This window comes from Macrobrachium rosenbergii, chromosome 13 (assembly GCF_040412425.1).
Source record: "Macrobrachium rosenbergii isolate ZJJX-2024 chromosome 13, ASM4041242v1, whole genome shotgun sequence".
Classification (NCBI taxonomy): domain Eukaryota; kingdom Metazoa; phylum Arthropoda; class Malacostraca; order Decapoda; family Palaemonidae; genus Macrobrachium; species Macrobrachium rosenbergii.
The window spans coordinates 4,991,621-5,011,341 of NC_089753.1; the positions used below are offsets into that span (position 1 = coordinate 4,991,621).

A 19,721-nucleotide genomic window follows, 5' to 3' on the forward strand; every position below is an offset into this window, starting at 1 on the left:
CACAACGTTCGTTCAAGGAACGAGCCTCCTCCTTGTGTGCTTAACGTAACTCGGAAAACGTTGTGAAACAATATGAAACCCTTGCGCATCAGCAGCCATTTCTTCATAAATACTTAACGCACTTGCAACTATAATTTAATTTCTTTCGCTTAAGCGTAAAAATAAAGTGGATTAAAAATTTATAATGAAATACGTACATTACATATTGCTCAAAATTGAGAGAGAGAGAGAGAGAGAGAGAGAGAGAGAGAGAGGAGAGAGAGAGAGAGAGAGAGAGAGATCTTTTCTTTTTTCTCCCCTCTCTCCTCCTCTCTCGCATTAGTGCATTTTAACACGGACTGACTCTAATTATTTTTAAGAGTTTGGGAACCAACTCACAAATTATTATAAAAAGGCAGATACAAAAATTATATTAATACGTAACCTGAAATTTCAAATTCATTACCCATTTAAAATTTTTATCCTATACACAGTGAGTAATTTCTGAACGCTTGTGTTTAGTGGATTAATCAAGCAAACCAGCTTTTTATTTCTAAATGCTTCAACCCAGATCATTTTGCGTACGCTATAAAGCGCATATATATTATATCTACGTTATTCCAACTGATGTGCGGAGTGTATATTTTATTCAGACTCTGCATGCCAAGTGCTAAAAAAACCATTGCACATGGTGTGCCTCCCTTGTAGCCTACCTGTCCTCATGTCAGGCAGTGCCCACTAGTTCTCATAACTAGCTACCCACTCGTGCCACATCCAGTTTCCATTTCTCTCAGTGCCACTAATCTGCGGCACTGCTAAGCACCCAATCACTGAAGCACTTATCTTTCTCCTTTCACTTTCCTATCTCTTCCCTTCTGTTGGAGTCTCTCAATTACCTTTTACTCCCTACTTATCTTCTGCCCGCAAAGTACCTCACCTTCAGTGCCAAAGTTAATGCACTGATTTGCATTGCTCCACGAGCTTAATTCAGCACCATACAGTGCCAACAACCAAAGCAACTCTTATAAGCCATTGCACCCAGGCTGGAAGAAACAGAGGCTATACAAATCGGTGTTTCCACCTATAAGGACTGCAGTTCCTTCCAGGAACAACTTCATTAACAGTGCATCCGCCCATATGACCATAGAGCTTCAGGAGCACTCCATCTGCTAGCGTATCCGCCTCTTAAGGACTCAGACTTCCTTCAGAATGCTTTCTCAGTGTGACCTTTCTGCACGGCACACTTCATCCACAGTGCCACCATTCAAAGGGGTGCCACTCATTGAAGTGCCACTGACAAGTGGTACTTCTCATCGTCACAAAACCTTTTCTCTGGGAACACCTAAGTAACTCATCAGCACCCCTTCCCCATCAGCAACATGTCAACCGAGGAGCACCAATACTTTAAGAATATAGTGAAGGAGGGTGGTCTTTCCGGCCAGACCCTTCAAAGGTTTAGTAAAGGAACAGACGCTGAGAAGAGAAAGTATGAAGAAGAACAGCATGGTGCAAGAAGAAGAACGAGAAGAGCGGAGAAGGCAGCAAGAAGCCGAGCAGCGGAGAGAAGAAGAAGAAAGAGAAGAGCGGAGAAGGCAGCAAAAAGCCAAGCAGCGGAGAGAAGAAGAAGAGAGAGAAGAAAGACGAAGACAACATTAACTAGCCCTCAAAGACAGGGAGCTCGAGTTGGAGAGAGCCATGAAAGCGCAAAGCTTACGCAGCACAGCGTTTCCTAGCCCCACTCATCTGCCATAAATACCTCTCTGTCGACAGTCACAACCTTGTGGGAAATGGACTGAAGATGAGTTGGTCAATGGCTCGAAGAGGATCGAGTTCCTCTCGAGACTCATGACCAACCGGCCGAATATGCCCGCCCATCGCCACTGGACAGCACGCAACCACCAGTCCAATAAGCGACAGATCAACAGGAGAAAAAACGTTGTCGTCCGTGGGACATTATCGTTCAGACGGCGGAATCACTCCTGAGAGGTGGAGACAAAGATTCAGAGGTATGGCCAGAACATGGGCTGGTCCTGGACGGAATGGGGCCTGTCACAAGACTCCAAGCGGGACCTTGGCTGAGTTAGAATCTATGCAAAGTGACACCTTTGAGGTGATTTGTTCAACTGACCATGCTGGAGGACCTCTTCCAGTGTGCGCTGGCCTCTGGCTGTGTATCTTGATGATAAACAGCCAGCCACCTCAAGGAAGCTCTGCCGCTAGCTGATGCCTGGGAGACACAATCCTTCCCATGGCACCTGCAGCGCAGTACAGTGCCACCCGGACACCTCCCTTGGTGGGCCTCATTTGCTGAACGTGCCCGCCTAACAAACCTCCGTGTTCTACTCCTGTAAAAGTTGTATGCTACTGAAGCAGATTGCCACTATAAAGATAGCAATCAGCAGGGCAACAATCCTTAGCAGTCTACCAGCAACCGCCAGTCCTCCTCTCCGCTAATTCAACAATCAAGCCCCCAGCACACCGTCACTGCCGGAAATCAACCTATCACCGGGCCCCTGCCGAGACTGTGGAGCCGGTACGCCTTCTGTTGGTATCCCATGCCCAGAACCTGTGGCTGCCACCCAGGCACGTGAACATGATTAGTGCCACCACCCTTAGCTTGATACCTGGAGAGAAACTCCCCACCTGAGAGGGTCTGGACAGTCCGCTCCTGTGCGTGACTTCTCTGATGGTTCCAGCTCCCCAGTGCACCTGCCAACTACTGCCGACACTGGCCTGTGACATTAGTCTGACCGACCGGGCCCAGGTGCCAGCCAGTGCCACAGTAGAGGAGCACACCGTGGATCGCGGACTCGTGACCTAACAGTCCCAACCGCCCCTCACAGTTGAGCTCAGGGTGATAACCCTGGGAGCAACCAGGTGCATCGCCTTGGCGTTGTCGTTTAATTAGGCATGGAGTGATTCCTGCTTGGTCGACATCCTCTGGGATGTCCCACCCCACACACCACTCTGTTGCCTGACTGCTTCCGCCAGCACCTCCAGCACCACATCTTCAGATAGGGACGCAGCCTTTGTGACAGCTGTGCCCCCGTCAGCCGATACCAATCCACCGCATTCACCTGCTAGGCCTAGTCCGCTGGTCTTGCGCCTGGACGGCCACCAAAAAATTACTCCCTCATCACAAAGGGACCGAACAAATTACCGCTGCAGGACCTGCAACGTAAGGGGCCATTCTGAGAGATGGTCGAAGTGCCCTAGTAGGCTAGCCGCAGCGGCCAACTCCACCAAACCAAGAGGCCCAATCCTCTCACTAAGACAGGAATCGCTGTCCAAAATCATGCCAGGGACTCCGAGGGGTCTTGTTCCCCCGGGTCCCCCTTCAGCTTTGTCTGACATCAATTCACTGCCAGTGCCACTTGCAAGCACTGGTCAGTGCCAAGCTCCACCCATCTTGGCTGGATGCTCCCTGCCCAGTGGACTTCCCGAGCCTGGCCCTGAGTTAGTGCCAGTGCCGGACCCCGAATATGACTTGGATCCTCCTACGGGAGATCCACCAACTCTCACCACTGTGATCATCGCACAGTGCGAACCTCCGACCCCTGATGTTTCTTCTTCCCACACTCTTCCACCTGCTGAGGACGACCCTCTGGCAGGCCTGGACATTAATTCTTTTCTGGTCGACCAGGAACTGTCCGGCTAGGACGCAGACGCTGGTTTTCTTCCCACGATGGTTGTCGCAGCAGCTGAAGTAGGAGGCCAGCCCGTAGCCCTTGAGGCTGCCCCTGATCCTGCTCCTGACGGCACTCCTGGCCACTCTTCAGAGTCAGTATCCTCATCGCCCCCTAGGAATGGCCTAGCCAGACCCTGGAGGCCCCTGAAGAAGAAGAAGGGGCGGAAGAAACTCACTTAGTGTGTCAGAGCCATAAGTGGCACAGTGCCACTTCCATCTCAGAGCGATCCTGGCAACTGCCCAGAGAGGGTAGCCTGTGTGACCCTTAGCTCCAGAGTATTAACAACCATTAACCACTTAGGCCTTTTGTACTACTAACTCCTTTTCCAACTAACCTCCTTCCAACCCACTCTAGACTCAAGCTGATATATTACTTAATCATACATTGTGAATTACCCTTCAGGTTTATCATGTTCAATTTGTTGCCAGTTAATCGTAAAGCGTAGTGCCGATCATAACTCAGTGCGCGCCATTCGTTAGTGCCAGAGTCATGGGGATAGTAGGTTAGGTTAGGTTAGGTGTTGCTATGCATTTGTCTAGGCAGTAGGTTTCTCCCGCCACAACCACCTTATGTAGGTCACGGGCCAGTCGTGAGGAATTAGTTAAGACCTCACACCAAAGCGCGGTGTGAAGGGCCTTTTAAGGCACCTGTCAAGGATTTACATTCCTCCCTCCTATTTAGCTGCTATCTAGCTAACTTCTAGGGAGAAGTATCATTTCAGTTAGCTTATAGCTGGCGCCAATATGGCAGAACTCAGTTGTTTTAACTTATCTGGACAGAGAACGCATGCCTCCGTGGCCTACAGGAAATGCCCAGGCAGGGTGGAGAATGGGTCTCCCTCTTTCAACCCCCCTGCTACCAGAACACACCTAGATTCCCCCCTCGTTTGGGGTCATGTTTTCAAAGTAGGCTTAGGGAGGAAATAGACGCTAGGGCGTAAACCACTTGGGGGGGAGCTACCACCTTAAACCTTAGTCTCATTATCTTTAAGACTGCTATTCCTTTGACCTGTTTACTGGCAAAGAATTCGCTTTCAGGTTTGGGACCTATGGCTCCGACGCCCGCTCGAAGCAGCAAGTGAGCAGAGCCATTCCAGCGACTGTCCTGATCGTATGTCTGTCTTCGGTGGCGGCCCAAGTTCATGATTGTACGCCCGAGACGTGGGATTTCGGAGCTCGAATATTCGTCTGAAATAGGTAAGCTGAGAGTGAATTTGGCGCCAGTCATCCCTGTCTCTCTCCACTAAATTCCTTCCATTTTCTCATTTATCTCTCTGCTTAATCTTCCTTTTCCAAGCTTCCCGCTTGTGTGACGGCGAGCACGTGTCTTTGTTTCAAAAGCCCAAGCCACTACTTATCTCCAAAGATCGTGATAACGTGGGATTTTCTATATTCATTTCAGGGCTAATACTTATGTTTAGTATTTAAGAATGTGTATTGGGTGATATTTTATAGGTAGATTCCATTTCTCTTAGTTTGAGCAGGGCTAACGCAGAACGTCTCTTTCAGGGGAGACACGCGGCCGATCGCAATTCCATGCTTCAGTATCTCGTCTGCCACCAAAATCCTGAAAATTCCTGGTCGCAGTCATTACCGAATTCCGTTGTGGCCCGAAATTGTTCATACGAGTTATTCTTCCATCCTGGAGTTCCACCATTTGCATTACCTCACACTATTTCCTGTGTGAACAGCAAGACTAATGTTATTATTTTTCATTGGACTGATTGTGTTGCACATTGGACCCATTTTTAATCAACTTGATTGTTGCCAATCCTTGCATTCTCATTCCATGTGTCCTATTTATGATTTTGCACACCCCCCCCAGTTATCATGCTGTTTGTTATCTCATTGGTTATTTGCTAAGTCTCTGTAAATAAATCCCTGTAAATTTGTAAAAGAATTCTAATTCCAATATATGACCTTCCAAGCATTCAATTGTAAATCCAGGAAAACGGTAAGTTTTTCAAACAACTTTCCCTTTTAACATAAGCTGGATTCTCTTGGTTTTGTGGCAGCATCATTATAAATTTGTTTCAATTTTCTCCTCACCAAGCCAAGGGCCAGTTTATGACAATATATATATATATATATATATATATATATATATATATATATATATATATATATATATATATATATACACATATATATATATATATATATATATATATATATATATATATATATATATATATATATATATATATATATATATATATATATATAATATATGTATACACACACACTTCTTCTTCTTTAACGTGTTTTTTCCCTTATATATATATATATATATATATATATATATATATATATATATATATATATATATATATATATATATATATATATATATATATATATGTATATATATACACACTTTAATGACAGTCTTAACTGTCATCAGCAACCCACATCATTCAACATAAAAAGGATAAGAAAATTCTGTTTAAATTTTGTGCTATATATTAATTCTGGGACTGACCAGGTGAAGAGCACCTTGATCCGGATTAAGAGAGTTTCTGTGTTCTTCACTCTGGTGTCAAATACTGACTGATGACTTTCCTATACCTTAACCTCAGTGAAATGCAGCCAGACGACGTCATGTGCGAGATTGCCCTTATTTTGGTCAGAAGCGGACTAACCCTGTACTCTATTAATCCTGGTTCCCCAGATTGAGAAATTTACCATCAGAAAAGGAAGAGTTACATGCGAGTTCTTTGAAGAGCTCAAGAAGTATTGTGAACAAAAGTATGGGGAGAAAGGTAGTGTATGGGGGAAGCGGCTGGGAGTTCCTAGAAGGGCGGTTGAAGCTGTGCTATAAGAGTATGTGTGAGGGTGAGCCAGGGTATGAGCCCTTGAAGGCTCGGGTGATTAAACAGGTGAAGAGAATGAAGGGAAGTGCTGTGCACAAGAAGAATGATAGATTTCAGGAGGCAAAAATGGAAGCACATAGGTTGGAAGCTTTGGCCAGGAAGAAGTTTGGAGACGAAGGGGTTGAAAATAAACACTTCATGGAAATTCTTGGCCACAATCCCAGAGAAGATTAGGGTGATTTTGAATGAGGAGAAGAAAGATCGGAAGCAGTGGTCTGGGAAGATTTTAAATTGGGAGGATGTCTTGGAAATCCTGGAAGACCTGAGAGTGAATGATGAGGAAATGAAGGAGATGTACACTGGTTGTGAGGTGGTAAGCGGAAGAACTTTTAAGGACGTGTTGGTGAATGAGGAGATAGGTGTGATGCGAGTCTTGTTGGAGGAGTGTAAGAGAGGACTGGGTGGAAAGAGGAAGAAAGAATGTGGAAGTGAAAGTGGGGAATAATAGGAAAAGGGGCTGGAGCAGAAGCCGAGAGGTTTATGAGTGGGAGTATGAGTAGAGCAAATGGGAATGTGAAGGGAAGTCAGACAGGAATGAGTAGTAGTAATAGGAGTGTTACTGGTGTAGAAGCTGGGCATGTAAAAGCAGATTGCAGATGGACCAATAGTGAGTTTTTTGGCTGTGGAAAGAGAGGGCATATGTTGGTGGACTGCCTGCAAGCGAAAGACTTGAAGTGTTTTGGCTGCAGAAAGGTGGGGCATCGAGTGAAAGACTGCCAAAGTGGAAGGAGAGTAGGAGTAAGTGGAAGTTGTTGTGGAAACTGGAATGAGTGGGCATTTTGTCAGGGTATGCAAGAACCCTTGGAGTAAGTCTGAAGGATGTGGAATGGAGGGTCACTTGAGGGAAGTCTGCCATAGCAAACCCCAACCCCAGAGAAACTAAGTGTGAAGGGGGTTTTACCATGGTGAAACCTCTGGTATGGGAGAAGGGTTTGTAAGTGGGAATGTCCGTTTTGGGGAATGAATACAATGTTATTTGTGTGTTAGAGTAGAATGTGGTGGAGTGTTATTGAAAGCGTTGACTAATACTGGTTGTAGCGGAAATGTGGTTTTTAAAAAGGTGTTTTAGAAAATAAAAGAAAATGTAGCACGGAGGGAGGAATGGGCTGGATATGTAGCAGGAATTGGAGGATTGGATGTAAGGATGCGTGTGAGGTTTGTTGAGTCAGTCATGGTTGCAGGAATAAGGCTGGAGGAGGAGGATTTTTATGTTATGGATAGAGTGAATGAGAAGTATATGTTGCTGGGGTATGCATTTTTGAAGAAAAACAGGATAAAAGTTTACCCAGAACAGGAAATGATTGAGATACGAATGGGGAGTGAAACGAGTGTGAAGTTGTATGTGGAGGAGGATGGACAAATAAGTTTGAAGATGGTTTCTGGAGTGGTGGTGCATGCAAAGTAGGCAGTACAATTGCTGAGAGATTTGGGGAGTGTGAAAGTGAGATGGAGAACAAATGTTGGGTTTGAAGCAGAAGGTTTGGGTGAAATGTTCGTGTTGGACAGTAGTTCTGCATGTTATGAGACAAGGCAGGCCACACGTGTTTGATGTAATCATGGTTGTAAAGGAGCAAAGGTGTGTGGGGATATGAAAAAGAAAAGGTGGCGAGGCATACATCTGGGTGATAGACTAGGAAGCTTAAGAAGTGTGGTTGATTTGAGTAATGATAAGCATGATAAAGGATATGATGTGATGGCCGAAGGGGGAAAGTCAGAAGAGTGGAGTAAAGAAAAGCTTAGAGAAAAGGTGAGACTGAATGAGAAGTTGAGCAAGAAAGAGCAGGCGTATGAGTTATCGGAAAGAAAGGGTATGTAGAGTCAAGGTGATGAGGACTTTGGGACAGCTTGGTTGCCAGAGTTCTGTATTCGACTGACTGACAACACATTGATTTATCAAAGACCCCGACATTTCATGGCTCCGCTAATGTGACAGATTGAAGAACAGTGTGAGGAATTAGAAAGGATAGTAGTAACTGATCCCAGTGAGAGTGCTTGGAACAGTCCAATTATGCGGGTAAGGAAGCCTGATGGAAGGCTGCGAATGTATATTGATTATTGCAGAATAAATGAAGTAACAGTGAAAGAAAGATTCCCTGTGTGTGTGGTGTCTGATTGTGTACAGTATGCATGGCATGAAAGTGTTTAGCAAGATGGACCTGGTAAGGGGAAATTATCAGATGCCAGTGGCTGAGGATAGTAGGTTAATAACTGCTTTCTCAACTATGGAAAAACAGTATCAGTTCTGTAATCTCGGCTTTGGATTGGCTAACGCCCCAGCTACATTTCGGGAACAATGAATGTCGTACTGAGTGGTTTTCCCTGTGAGAATGTGTTGGCGTTTCTTGATGACATTTTGGTGATAAGACTGTAGAAGAGCACAAGAGATTGATGTGAGTAGTGTTGAAGTTAGAGGTAGTAGGGGTGAAAGTCAAATTAATTGTGAGTGGTTCATGGAAGAGGTGAAGTTTTTGGGCCATAAGGTGAGTGAGTCTGGTGTATGAAAAGAGGAAAATCTGTGGAGAAAGTGAGAAATTTCCTTGGACCCAGAATTGTGTGAGAGTTGTGTGGATTTTTGGGATTGATCAAGTTTGGAAGTTTGTGGAAGATTGTTTGGGGACTGCAAAGCTGTTGTCAGAATGGACAGGCTGCAAGAAGAGTACAATTTTGAGGTGGAATGAAAGGATGGTGAAAGTGTTTGAGAAATTGAAAGAGGAACTGGTGAATGATGTGGAGTTAGCTTACCCTGACCATAGTGCAGGTGCAAGTAAGTTAGAAGTGTATACGGATGCAAGTGGAATGTCGATGGTTGGATGTTTGATGCAGAAGCAAGTGGTGATTGGAACTGAAAGAAGTAGAGTGATAGCATATGTCAGTAAGGCATTTAGTTCAGCAGAGCAAAAATATTCTATTATTGAGAGAGAATTGGCTGTGCTGTGGTTTTGTGTGAAAGCATTACAACCGATTTTGTATGGTGTGAGGTTTGTGGTGTGTATGGACCATCAACCTCTAGTGTATCTGCAGAAAATGAAGGGAGTGGAAGCTAGAGTTGTGCAAACAGTAGAGGATTTGAGTGAATTTGATTTTGTGGTAGAATACATCCCAGGTAAAAGGAATATTGCTGCAGACATGATGTCTAGACTACCTGGGGAAGGGGAAGAAGAGAAAATGAAATGCATAAGACCAGAGTACCTGCCAAGAGGATTGGTAATAGCGTGTGAGAGTAAGGGGGTTGGTGACTCGATGTTTGAAAGTGTGGGGTATGGATTGAATTACTTGATAGATGAAGGTTTGAAGGTGCGGGTACCTGGAAGTATGAATGAACCGAGGGTCGAGGTGATTGAGGAAGTTTGCAAGAGGTCTGGATGTTAGTGAGTGGCAAATGTGGAGTGGTATTGGAAGAGTCTGAGAGCTATGATGTGTCCTGGAGTATCCCATTTCAGGAGGTTTTGGTGGCAGTAAGTAAGAAGTATAAGGTGATTATGTCCATATACGTTGGGGGTGAGATACCTATAGTGTATCGGCATGAGGGAGTGAAAGAGAGTGAGCGTGAGTTGCATCTGCAGTGTTTGAGTGGGGTACACTATAACTGGGTTGTTGAGAGAAAGAGATATGAAAGGAAGTGGGAGGAGGAGGAGGAAAATGTTGAAGAGAGAATGTCAGAGTTGTTGGGAATGGAAGATGATAGTAAGGAAGTAAGTGAAGGATGTTTGGTTGGTGGAAGAGATGAGTGCCAGTGTGTACACAAAAGGGGAAATACAATGATTGTGGGAGTAGATATTAATGGAGGACAGTACTGTGGTTTGGTTGACACAGGAGCGCAAATACCGTTGGTGAACGCCCTTGTGATTAGGGATGTTGAGAGTGTGAATTGGAACATTAAAAGGAGAGTGGTGATGTGTCAATAAGAGGTACAGTGTAGCAGGGAGATTGGTTGGATGGGAGGAAGTGAGGTTGAAGGTAAAGTTGGGAGAGTTTGAGGTGGAAGCATGTTTTGCGGTACTAGGAGGAGCAAATGTATTGTTTTTTGTTTGGGAGGGATTTTTTCGAGGAAGAATGGATTGGTAGTGGATGTTGGGAAAGGAGTTCTGTTGAAAGATGAGGTAGTGATAGGGAAAATTCAAAGTGAGTTGGTAAATATGGCCAGTTTTGTGGGAATGAGTGATAGGAGTCTGAGTGAGGAGGAGGATATAGTGGAGTTGGACAAGAGTGATAATGAATTGTTATCAACGGAGGATGTTGAGGAGATGCAGCGGAAGTGTTTGATAGCTAGTGAATTGAAAAGGTGTATTAGAGAGGGAGTACCTGGGAGAAGATGGCCTTTGTGGTTTGCTGAGAGATTTGTGATGTGTGAAGGAGTGGTGTATTTTGCAAGAGAGAGGATGGGAGAGTTGATGTATGTTCCAGTGTTCTTGATGAGTGGAGCAGTAGGGAAGTGTATGTTAGTCCATGAGAAATATGGACATATGGGGACATTTACGTTGATTAAGCATATGAAAGAGCGAGTGTTTTCCCATATTTGAGGAAAATTTCTACGGAGTGGTGGTTACATGTGAAGAATATCAGAGGGTGTATGCTAGCCCACCTGTTTTGAAGTTAGTGGCAACTGATTGTGTAACTTTGCTGGTAACTGCAAGGGCAAATGTAGGAGTGATTGTTATGGTAAAGCATAAGAGTAAGTTTGTAAGTTGTGCAGTGGTGAAGAATAAAACTAGTGAGAATGTTGCAAGAGTGGTTAGTACAGTATGGACTTGTTGCCTGTGTGTGTGAGGAAGCCGGTAAGAATGTTGAATGATAATGGGCTGGAGTTTGTTGGTAGACCATTTGAGCAAATGTTGAGAGAGGGGTATCGAGCTTGTAATAAATTCACACATGACAGGTGCGAATAGGTTGGCTGAACGAACTATGAGGGTTCTGAGTGAGATGCTACAAACGTTGACTGATAGAGAGAATGAATAGGATTTGTTGTTAGGAAGAGTGGTAGCGAGGTATAATAGTACATTAAAGTACTGGTATGCCTCAGATTGAATATGTGATTAATTATGAGAGGCATGTGAGAGCGAGCTTGGATTTGAATAGAGAAGAGCGGGATGTGTGGAGGCAGGCGAATGAAAGGTTTGAGAGTTTCAGAGTAGGTGGTAAGGTGGTGAAGGAATTAGGTGAAAAAAAGATTGACAGTGAGTAAGATGAGTGAGACGTATGAAGGTCCGTATGTAGTAAAAACGTTGTGGTCAAATGGATTGAGTTATGTGTTAGAAGACAGGAATGAAGAAGGAAATGTAAAGGTAATAAGAGCACACTATAATCAGTTGAGAAGATGGAGAGAACCACCGAAATACATAATGGAGCATCCCATTAAGAAGTTGTTAAAGGAGAAGAAAAAGGAGATGAAGAAACAGAAGATATAAATTGGGGGAGATAAACAGCTAGTGTTGGTGGAACGTAAGAGCAGGACTAAAAGGAGGAGTAGAAAGAGTAAGGGTATGTTTGCTAGGTTGTTTGGAGAGAGAGTTCATGTGATGGGTTCTATTTTGCAGGGTTTGAGAAGTCAGTAAGCGTGAGGGGTGAAAATATCCTTGTGGTGTTTGTTTGGTGGCATTGCAAATGAGGGTGTAATTGATTTTGAGGGATTTGAGTGGGATGTGGAAGGAGTGAATTTGGTGAGTACGAGGATACGCAAGATTTGGATGGATTGGAAACAACACTGAGTCATGAGAAAGACAGTATGTACAGGGTGTGTGAGTTTCCTTTGAGTGGGTATTGAAAGAGTAAGTGTGGGAGTGTGTGTGAATGAGAAAGAGTTAGCAGCACTAGGGAGTGTGGTGGGGGGGATTTTGGATAACTTCTACTAGAGTCGGAGCGTACCAAAAATAAGTGAGAGTATGGAAGAGATGATAAAAGCCATGTCAGGTGTTAGTGAAGTTGGAGCAGACTTAGGTCTCCAGAGTTTGGATGAGGATGGTGTGAATGGTTTGGAACCAAGGCTGGGTGAGTGTAGTGCGGTTGGAGTAGAAGTGAGTGAAGAAGGGGTGGTGAATGTGAGGCCGTGAACCCAAAGTCAAGGTCCAGTTCCAGTGTAGGACTGGGTGGTGAGAATGGGATTTTGAGAGAGAGAGAGAGGAAAAAAAAAGGAAATGAGATTTCCTTTATTTTGGTAAGGGGGCTTGTGGTGGCATTTGGAAAGTGGGTTTGTATGATGAAACTTGTGTTTAATTTCTCATGTTTGTTTTTTCTTTTTTCAAGTTGATTGATAGCTAAACTCCCCTTCAACTGACCCATGAGATTTCTGTTGGCATCATATGTTGAAGATGAGGGATACTGGCAAGTGCCATCTCTAGGGACTACAGTGGTTAGGAGATTGAAGTTGAAGGCCGTGTGCAACATCAAGCTGAGTGATATCTCTGACTCTGAATGAGTTTTTTGGACACACTATGTGTGTGTAATGAATCTGGGCTTAATGTTGTGGAGACTTCTTAAGGGATGCTGCCAATGAATATTTTTCTCTGCCAGTAATATATAATATTGTGGTGATAGTGATTCTGCAGTTAAGAATGGGTATGTTTGGTTGAGCGTTAAGTTCAAGGAAAGGGAGACAGGTGGCAGCACAATCCATTTGTTTAGTATCTGCTGACAATTGACACAGTTTAAAGGGTTAAACACAGGGATACCCACCAACAAGGTCTGTCCATGAACTTTACGTAAAGGTTGAGTAACAAGGGTGGAGATCCCCTTCATTTGGAATTGTAAATAATTTAAGTTAAGGTTCTTTTGGTAGTATTAAGATTGATGAGTTAGGCGTAGGTTAAGGGTTCTTGTAAGGGTCTTGAGAAAACTGTAGTAAGAAGGTGACTAGTTTTGTGCAACAGTTTGCATATTATTGTGATAAAATTGTAAATACAATTAGGATGAGGTTCTGTTTGCAGGTCTTCGGACAACTGTAATATTAAGGTTAATAAAGTAGGAATAGGTAATACAGTATGTGACTTTTCTTATTAACCTCTGAATTTGTTTTCTGACATCTTATCTCCAATAGTGTATTAAAAAAAGCCCAAGGTGAGTGGAGGTTTTCACCTACTCACCTAACTACTTCCATTTAACCACCTTTACCAAATTTCAACGACTGTTCCACCTTGCACTGAGGAATAATCCTACATAAAAGACGATGGCTTGTATTTCTGTAGGAATAAGGTTTTATTTTGCCTGATATGACTGGCCATAAGGTGCTGAAAAAAATATTATTTCCCCAGCATTAATAATAAAAATTTCCATCCATAATTTTACTGCATGAATAGTTATGAACACTGCAATTATATTTCACACTAGGAAGAACAAAAATGAATCTTAATTTCATTTGGGTAAATTAAACAAAGATCTTTAGATAATGGTTACACTTCTACTAGACACTCATATATAAGCCTCTTAGTTAACATTTTATGGAACAACATAACTCCAAGAGTTGTCAATATGTTTCAATACATATTTTATGAAAAGATGACAGACTCAAAGATAAAAATAATACCAGTAGAGTTAGCCCAAATGTTTAATTTAATAATCAGCCACCAATATTTTGCATCTGTGAAGGTAGTTATTAACTGCATCTTGGCATTCTCTATAGTAAATACAGCAAACAGTACTAATGTTTTGGCAACATTTGTGACTAATTATACTAAGGAACTATGCTGGTATATTTTACGTGACACAAAATGAAAAGATAGGCATTTAATCTGGATCTTTGATGTCTAAAGGAGGACTAAGAGGTCCACTTATTTACTAAGGAATCAAATAAGCGACTTTACAGGAGTTAGAAATAATTTCTACAATTTAAATTATATACATTAATAAATTTCAGTTATTTGCACATTATCTACATATTAACATCAATTCTACAAATATTTACCATATCAGTTTATTGGGTCGGCCAATTCAAAATATATAACAGACTAGTACACAGTTTTATAAAGACCATTTCTGACAAGGGCCAAGACAGGTCAATTTACTCTTCACATAACACTAGTAATTGAGAAAACAGAATTTGATTTCATTGGCTTTAATAATCTCCACCTATTACTTGTTGAAGGTACAGATATTGAAATTTTAAATATTTGTTTATACACTGCAGTGAAACTTACCAGCATATATTGGTAGAATACAAGTCAATATAGTTTTTTTTTTTTTGCATATTTTTGATCATTCATTAGAATTGGCTAAATGTTTCCTAATTACTGTAGTTACTCCAAATTCATGCTGTTAATGATGCAATTTGTGGATGCTACAAAATGCACCAGGAATAATTGTTTCGATCAGTTACAATATCAATCTGGAGAATAAATACTTTGTTTCCTAGGAGTTTTGGGACTCACTGTTACTGCAGCTTTGACGACAGAACTGCAAGCCAATTACAAAATAAATATATGGCAGTGTGAGCCAATATATAATTTTTTTTAAATACATGACCGGTTATGATTTTTTATAGTGAATGTATACAAAAATAGAATTTTAATTAACTTCAGATTTAAGTAAATAAGTTTCTACATGTATCATGTACATAATATTGTATAATTATATGATGTAATCAAGGAAAGTCAGTTTTTTATGGACATGCATGCAAGTATCTTTCACTGAAAGTAAAGGAAAATGTTGAACTAGGGAAATTTCATTGATGGCAATTTCTTTTTTAAAAGGACAATATTCACTAATCATGTTTACTTGAAAAGACTGCCCCATAATAAAGGAAATTTTTTCAAAATTGTAGGTGGTATGAAAAAAAACCTGTTCAATCATACAGAACTATGGATGATACTTTTGGTTGCTATTCTTGCAATTATGGATACCTCTCACGAATTTCTTACTGTGATTGAAAGTAAAATATCCAGGTATTTCTTTATGAAAAATGCAAAATTCCAGTAACAAACAAGAGGAAACTAAGTCACTTGGAGGCATTCACGAGAGTATAAACTGATGAAGGACAGAGCGCAATAAGGATTTAAGATTACATTAATCTTAAATGTACCCTGTTTCAGTAGATGATACAATATGCATTACTGTACCTGCATGTCCAATCCAGAATATAACAACATTTGACAAAACTGACAGTAAGTAGATATCACAGGCTACAAATCATAAGCATGATAGAATTACAAGTAAGGTAAAATGGGTTAATTTGACATATTAAACAGTATTCAATTAACATCTACAGCATGTTAACCGTATTCTGTATCACTTAACAAATTTACTGGTCTTTGGTAAACTATTAACTTTTTGTAAAATTTTAAGGGGACAGGGTGATTAGTGCTGGACGGAAAGAGGATAGTACCATATCTTCAGTTTAAAAAGCTGTACAGTATATTTAATTTTGTTAGACAAATTTCAAAGCACAAATACTGGAATGTCTCTTGTTTTGGTTTTTAAGTTTCCAGCATTTGAAAAATATTTTTTCAAAAATGTAATTCTGATGGCTTTATAATATACAGCACAATGGGGAAAAATAGTTTTTAGTATATACTTGTACATTAAGCAAAAATACATTCATCCTAAAGATGAAACTGTTTACTCTTACAGGTTTGGCTTTTAAATTGTTTCAACAATTGGATGCTAAAAGCATTCCAACTAGACTGTTTTGAAGTACATTAAAAAAAATTCTGTTGTATGTTTACATAATAAAGTATGTATTATGCTTACTTTTAGTAAATTCCTATAAAATATTTCAAACTCTTGGTTTACATGAACATTCAACATGCCTCAGATGAAACTGGAGTATTAGAAGTAAAAGTTTAACTGTAATATAATTTTAAGTAATAATACAGATAATGTAGACGACCTATGACTTAATTTTTAGCCCTTGTTAACTTTGTCAAAGCTTCCCCTTACCATAATGCTATTTACATTTCTTTCATTATCTGAACTAAGATGAAAGTGATGGAGAAATGGATTTCCTTTATATTAAGGATACATTGCGCCATGGATCATGAATATCATGAGTTTCTAATGGTGAACTGCAGAACTCGAACATCATGAGAACTAGCCAAATTCTAGTTTCATTTTCAGAAATGAACCCAATGAACATGAAAAATTTTTCTTTATTTACAGGTATATTGTTTACCATAATTTGCAAGTCCAAGTAGTTTCCTTTGCATTCAACATCTGCTCTCCCACTGAGATGGTGATATTGAGCAATATACTATCAGGTTTCCTTTACATGGTCCGGGTAAAACGAGAGCCCCCAACTGAGAACTTGGATCGTGCTGACTCCTGCACAGTACGTCCCTGAGGAAAGAAATTCTTTTCTTAGTAAATATAGGCCTATGTCTTAGAAAGGAAATCAAGAAAAGAGTAAGACTATAGCATGACAACTGTTATTACATAATAGCATAAGTAGGAGCAAATAATATGAATGCATGTAGACCTGACAGAGGTTCAAAACCCTTTTCTGGACATTCAGCCTTTCCTACATGTAGCCAATAGAACTTTGACAGATTTTAACAATAATCACATCAAAGTAAACTCAAGGCCAAGAGAATCGATATATCACAAAAACAATGAATAATCAAGTCTTGCAGAAAAAACTAACACCTCAATTCAAAGCAACCTGAAATGCTGAATGAGAGAAAAATTATTAGAAAAAATGTCACTGATTTTTTGTTAATAAACAGAATTTTTACAATTTGATTAATCAACTGCACTACTGTATACATAACACAGTATTTGAATTGTAAGATGCCTGGCAGTAAGACATAACCTGTAGAATTAATACTGTAAATGTATTTGCATGTCCAATATGTAAATTTCTTAATGAATGATCTAACAAGAGTTATTAACTGAAATCTATCTGCATTTCTGTACCCTGTTAATGATGAATTTGAATGCATATAATTTTTTAATTTCAAAATTCAAGGATAAATTTTTACAGGAGGCCACACAGAAAATCCAAGTATGAAGCAGTATACTTTGGCACCTCAGTTTATTGGATTTCGTTACTTATCAGAGGCATCACTGAGTGGGGGGGGAATGATATTTTCTGAGTCCAGTCCCGTGTCAGCCGGTGAAATTCCATTACAGCACGAATTTCTAGGTATAAAATGCTAGATATACCAGAGAAAAAGAGCTTTCAGGAAAGCTGGGGTTACTACCCCCAGTCGAGCGTCTTCTAGGAAGACGCCGGTATAAGGAAGGGTGAGTGAAATACCACTACCACGGAAACATACTCGAAAGATCTCTCCTTATCAAAACCCCCCGAACAGAGCGGTGAGCCGTTACAGCCCCTCACTCAACACCCGCCAGGACGGCGACACCAGCGCCACCTACCTCATTCCATTTTCTAGCACGTGATAATCATCTTTCGTTTTGTGTGCTCTTCCATGCCTTTTTTTGGAATTTTCTGCTTCATCATGTCATCGAGCAGCTTTACTATCTCCAAGTTAAGTACCATCTTCTTGTGGGGTTTTTTCGTTTGTTTTTTGGCTGTTTTGGTCTCATTTTTATATATATTTTGAGATCTTAGTATGACGCCACAGCGTCCCCGCCAGCCATGTCGACCACGGCGACCCCATCAGTTCTTTTCTGTTGGAGTTGTCTCATTGTCGTTATAGTTATATATATTTTTTGCCCCTGGTTCTCCTCCTGGTGGTTTCCTGCGGTGGCTCCCCCTTTTGATAATTTAGCACTTCATTGGCCTATAGGCCCTTGTGAGGTGATGCCCGTCCAGGTTCCCCCAGGTTGGGTTCCTTTTTGTTTTTGGTCTGTAATAGGCTAATTTTATTTTTGAAGATGGTGCTCTCTTTTTTTTTTATTTTTATTGTTTTTATTTTTTTTATGTTTACCTCCTCGTGCTAGCAGCAGCCTTAGATCTAACCGTTGCCTCGGTAGGCTACGCCCTATTGAGCACATTTTTATTTCATATTTTGTGTGATGGTTTTTTTGTGGAGTAGGTTGTTTGCTTCCAACCCCTTGCCCTGGGTGGGAGTCCATCAGGTTGAGGAATTTTGTTGCTGTTTCCTCCGGGGTCGTTTTTGGTGGGCAGAGTGAGCCCCTTAGTTCTCTTCCTTCCATTTGGGGGAATAGAGTTCTTTGGATGTGTCTTCCTCTAGGCTATTCGCCTTCTTGCCCCCCATTCCTCGTTCCCGGTTGGTTCTCGGCACAAAATTTCTCTCCCCCGTTGGTTCCCCTCCCTCCGTGCCTGCCCCCTTTCCTAGCCTAACCTTGTTAGGTTAGGTCCCTATTAGGCTGTGCCTAGGCAGGAGTCGGGCATCGAGGCTTGGTTGCTCCCTTTCCAGTCATAGGCCACCCTCCAAGTTCCAGTTCATTCTTGGGTGGTGTGGTGCAGTTGAGAGGGTTATAGTTTCTCCCCGTCTTCTGTTCCTTCCTGGTAGCCTACCTTTCCTCCCCCCTCCACCCATTCCTCCCCTCCAGCCTTGCTCTACTCGTGGTGGTGACGCTAGATGGCGTTTTCTCCGAGTTCAGGGACTTCTCTTTTGGTTGAGGGATTCGCTCCCTCCCATCCAGTCCTCCCTAGCATCGCTGTGTTGGGGTTGGTGGTTTTCACTTTAGCTCGAACGTGTTCGAACACTATCCATTTCCTCCCTCCCCGTCGGGCTACTCAGCTGGGTTAATTATTTTTGCTCAATTTATGTTATGAACATTACGAGCATCTTACCCACCTTGTTTCTCTGGCGGGGTAGTAGTGAAAAGGTTTTATTTATTTATATAGAGGAGCGGATCCCTCCGGTCTCTTGAGTTTTCTTACCATCACTTGTTTATGTTATTATTTTATAAGTATTTAAATAAGTTTGTTATCTTCAGGAGTACTCTCCTTTATTCATTATTATATATATATGAGTCCGGTCCTATACCCGGGGTTCCGCCGTTATTTTACTGGCAATCCCTTATGGTTAGTTCCTGTTGTCTCACTCCTTCATTCCCGGAGTGTTCCGGGTCTGGTAGTCTTACCTTCCACTCTGTGTATTTTAGAGCTTATTGGCCCAGTTTATGATAAGGGAGTTTCTTCTCCACCGGAGTATTCCGGTTGCAGTTGAAATTCCCGGCCTTTCCAGCCTTAAATCGCTTAGGTGGGAGGTTCATGTTCTTTTTTCCACTTACAGACTGTTCGCTGTGAGGAGCCGGGGTGCACCGCCACTCCAACAACCTTACGGTCACGTAGTGTGCTGGACCCACGCTGGTTGCTGCGGTCC

General features: G+C 41.8%; 1 protein-coding gene across 8 annotated transcripts in view; it reads right to left on the bottom strand.

Moving 5' to 3' along the window:
- Positions 1–14,699: 14,699 nt before the first annotated feature.
- Positions 14,700–19,721, bottom strand: part of LOC136844865 (TOG array regulator of axonemal microtubules protein 1) — a 697,822-nt gene continuing 692,800 nt past the window's right edge. For all 8 annotated transcript variants that reach the window (XM_067114114.1, XM_067114112.1, XM_067114115.1 and 5 more), the window contains one exon: positions 14,700–16,800. In XM_067114114.1, coding sequence (XP_066970215.1) covers positions 16,729–16,800 — 72 coding nt within the window. In that variant the 3' untranslated portion in view covers positions 14,700–16,728. The remainder of the gene's footprint in view (positions 16,801–19,721) is intronic.